This window comes from Penaeus monodon, unplaced genomic scaffold, assembly GCF_015228065.2.
Source record: "Penaeus monodon isolate SGIC_2016 unplaced genomic scaffold, NSTDA_Pmon_1 PmonScaffold_18571, whole genome shotgun sequence".
Taxonomy (NCBI): Eukaryota; Metazoa; Arthropoda; class Malacostraca; order Decapoda; family Penaeidae; genus Penaeus; species Penaeus monodon.
This window is the reverse complement of record NW_023648118.1, coordinates 733-5,000: the sequence shown is the minus strand read 5'-3', so window position 1 is coordinate 5,000 and position 4,268 is coordinate 733. Positions and strand designations below refer to the sequence as shown.

Here is a 4,268-nt window from a genome sequence, read left to right as displayed (position 1 = left end):
TGGTTTGGGCTATATTTCCGCATTTGAGTATATCCATTATCAAAACATATATGTATGGGCTCAAAGCCGAAGCTGCTGAGCCCAACCTTAACTGAACTTTCCTGTCCCACCTACCACAAGTCCTTAATTGTGTTCTGTTTCCTCATACATTATATTTTACTAGCTTTACATCCTTTTCTGATATATATATAATATTATAAGTATATATATATATAATATATATATATATATATAATTATACAACACACACACACACACACACCACACACACACAACACACACACACACACCCACACACACACACACACACAACACACACACACACACACACACAACAACCACACATCACAACACACACACACACCACACATATATATATATATATATAAATATTATATATTATATATATATATAGATATATATATATAATATATAATCTTTTTCTATGTCTTAGCTTTGTCCCCTATCCGGGGTCGCTATTTCTAATGAGACTTCGCCAAAGAGGTTTTTTCCAATGCCTTGCCTCGTTCTAGGATGTTTCTCCCTCATATCTTTTGAACCAACATCCTTTCCATCTGGTCTTAGCCTTCTCTGGTCGTTTCCCTCTATTTCCATCTCCACTGCCTGTCTGCCCACATGATCTTCGTTTCTTATTAGCAGGTGTCCCCCCATACCCTCTGTAGTCTTGATTTCTGAACATTCTTTGATATTATGTTACCTTAAGTGATCCTCTTATATAGTTATTTCCGTATGCAGTCCATCTTTTACCCCCACCATTCAATGAGCATTTCATTTCAGCAACATACAATTTCTTTCCTCGACTTTTCTCAGTGGTGCACTTTCTAAACCATAGGTCATAGATGGTCTGACCATAGACTTATGTACCTTTCCCTTCAACTTTACACGCAGATTTTTTCACTCCCAAACTTTTCTTCCAATTATTCCCAACCACATTGAATTCGGTTTTAATCTCTCTTCCCATGCTGCCATCTTCTAACCATCGACTCCCAAATACTTAAAGTGGTCCACTCTCTTCAGGTTCAATCCATCTATTTGTATCGTTGACTGTTGATCTCCTTCTGTGTCCGTTGTGAAATACTCCGTCTTTTTCATGCTTATCTTCAGCCCCTCTACTCTCCAATGCAGTTCTCCATCCTTCCATCTTCCTCTGTAGCTCCTGCTTCGTCTCCGCCACCAACACGATGTCATCGGCATACAGTATGCACAATGGTGGCTCTTCACGCACTTCCTCTGTCATCACATCCATAATCACATTGAACAGTTTTGGGCTGAGGGCCGATCCTTGGTGCAAACCAACCTTAACCTCAACCCCATCTGTCATTCCTTAATGTGCATCGGAGCTTGGTGGTAACATTCTTATAAGTCTCTTGAATCATTCTCAAGTATTTCTCCGTCACTCCTCGTTTGCGCATACATCTCCACACTTCCTGTTTCGGTATTCTATCATAAGCTTTCTCTAGGTCTATAAACAACATGTGTAACACTTTTTGCTTTTCTCGATACTTTTCCATTGTTTGTCTAAGGCAGAATATCCCGTCCACCGTTCATACTCCTTTCATGAAGCCCAGTTGTTGTCTTCCAATAAACGCTTCCTGTCTTATTCGGCCATCTATTATTCTTTCTAATAGTTTCAAAGTATGTGACATTAGTTTTATACCTCTATAATTTTCACAATTTTGGACATCTCCTTTCTCTTTGAAAATTGGTATTAATATACTTTCTTTCCATACTGTAGGCATATTCTCCTCACCCATCACTTTCCCCATCAGCATCCATAACATGTCAATTCCTTCCTCTCCCATCGCTTTCCAGGCTTCTATGGGAATGCCGTCTGGTCCCGTGACCTTCCCGTTTTTCATCTTCAGCGCCTGTTGCACCTCTATCCTTGATATTTTCAAGACTGCACCTTGGTTAGCGTCTCCATCACCTCTGATCAGCCGTTCATTTTCCTCGTTCAGTATTTTAGAGAAATACTGTTCCCATCTCTTGATGTTTCCTTGTTCTGTTCTTATATTTCCATTCTCATTTTTCATTTGCTTAATATGTACGATATCTTTTGTGCTTTTATTCCTTGTCTTCGCCAGTTGGAAAACCTTTCCCTGTCCTTTCTTGCTGTCTATACCTTCATACAACTAACTGATCGTAAGCCTTGCTCTTAGCTATTGCCACTGCTCTCTTTGCCTCTTTATTCTTGGTCTTATATTCTTCTTTATCTCTCTCTTATTGAAACTAATAAACGCTCGAAACCAAGGTACATGGCTTCTCTATCACACATACAATAATGACTAACAAAGATAGAAAGGTAAAAGAAATAAGTTGTAATCTGACAGATTTCCTTTTGAGGCTCAAAGTTGGCGGCCATTTTGGTTGTTTCCAAACGGCCGCGAGGCGAAGCGAACTATCTCCAGCCACTGATCTCAAAAAAAGACCGGATCGAGCATCTATTCATCTATTGTTTTGAAATGAAGACAGCTTGAAATCGTGGCGGCCATATTAGATGTACCCAAAACATAGCAAGTGTGCGGAATATATATATACTATATATATATATATATATATATATATATTATATTATATATATTATATATATATATATATATATATATATAGTTGTGTGTGTGTGTGTGTGTGTATGCGTGTTTCTTCTTAAGGTGCATTTATTTCACATGGACAGCATTTCTTAATTGCAGTTGGAGTGATTAGAAAGCTTTTAAGGGTATTTCAAGTGATTTTATATTATTTATAAAGGTATTTTAGGTAACTTGCTTAAGTCATAGGATACCCCGCACTTTTCGTCAAAAATGTTTCTTCTAACCATAGCCTTATCCAAAAATAAATTCTTTATCGCCTTTAAACTGCTATTTGAAGTTGCATTGATATTAAATGTAACTCATCATGAGACTTCCAAGAAAGAAATAGTCGATCGGTCCATGATAAGCTCGTGATTTAGAACAACGGAGATAAAACTTACCCGTGAAAAGTCCTTGGAAAATTCCGCTTTATCATCGATTCGTCGTCGCCACTCCCTTCCTATCACTTCGAAATTTTTCGGTCTCATTCCATATTTTCTACGCTGCTACACCCAAATGCACAGCACTGTGTACCCCGCTTCGCCATATTAGCGTTAGTCTCACGATTTCATTTGGGTAAATCCAATATGGCGCCGACCAGATTTTATTGACTTCAAATCTGCGCTCTAAGAACAATTAGTTGCTCTATCCAGTCTTTTTTTGAGATCAGTGCTCCAGCCCCTCGCCCTCTTCGGCTCGCAGCGCCTCGCGAAACGTTTTGTCAGGTCGATCGTTCATTTGAATTTGCGCGCATCGCACGATGCCCTTTGCCCAAGTGAACGCAGGACATTTTTGAGATTTTTTCAGTCCCTCCTGGTGGCCACCCCTGGAAATTGGGCCCCTTGCGGTCCCGGGCAAAACTAGGGGGAAATCTGGAGCAGCAAGGGCCCCCAAGGTATGGGTCACCCCACGGGTGTGGACATTCCCTAGCTGAAATTCTTGTCCCTCAGCCCCCCTGGGTTCATGGGCTTCTTAGGGGGGGTGGCCTTGCCGTCCCCTACCCTAGTAAAACTCACTGGCAACGCCTCATATAAATGAAAAAAAATGGGGGGGGTACTGCCCCCCCCACCGCATGTAAAGCAGGCTGTGGTTTCGTTGGAGGGATAATTTAGGGCGCGGAGGGGAAGGGAGTTTTCATACCGTTTTGCGTCCTGGCAAGCGCCAACCCAGCGGGGGCCCGTGGGCAGGCAGACGTTGGTCCCCTTAATGGGGCAGAAATCGGCTGGGGGCAAAGGTGCATCAACTGGAGCGACTGCTAGCTTAACTCAGGCCAGCTATCCGGTAGAGCTTGAACATCCGGCAGGTTTGAGAGTTGAGGGGTTACCTTCTCGGGGGTGAGATCTGGCATTGGCATGATCAATATGGTGGGTACCCCTACTACTGGTCTGGCCAGGGCGATGGTCACCAATCTGCAGGGAGTAGCCTAGTCATCTCCAGCCCGACTATCTGCAGGGAGTAGTCATAGTCATCTCCAGCCGACTATCTGCAGGAGTAGCCATAGCCATCTCCAGTCGACTATCTGCAGGGAGTAGTCATAGTCTCTCCAGCCGACTATCTGCAGGGAGTAGCCATAGCCATCTCCAGTCGACTATCTGCAGGGAGTAGCCATAGTCATCTCCAGCTGATTATATGTATACCCCCTGAGAAGAGTTGTCCTACGCCAAACTCATCTCTATG

At 42.4% G+C, this 4,268-nt stretch overlaps 1 protein-coding gene across 1 annotated transcript; it reads right to left on the bottom strand.

Moving 5' to 3' along the window:
* Positions 1 to 1,015: 1,015 nt before the first annotated feature.
* LOC119569769 lies at positions 1,016 to 2,054 on the bottom strand. Its single transcript, XM_037917797.1, has 2 exons — positions 1,679 to 2,054; positions 1,016 to 1,344 (listed from the first exon to the last, which is right to left on the bottom strand). The coding sequence occupies exons 1-2, from the start codon at positions 2,052 to 2,054 to the stop codon at positions 1,016 to 1,018; spliced, it is 705 nt and encodes a 234-aa protein (XP_037773725.1).
* Between the last annotated feature and the right edge of the window lie 2,214 nt (positions 2,055 to 4,268).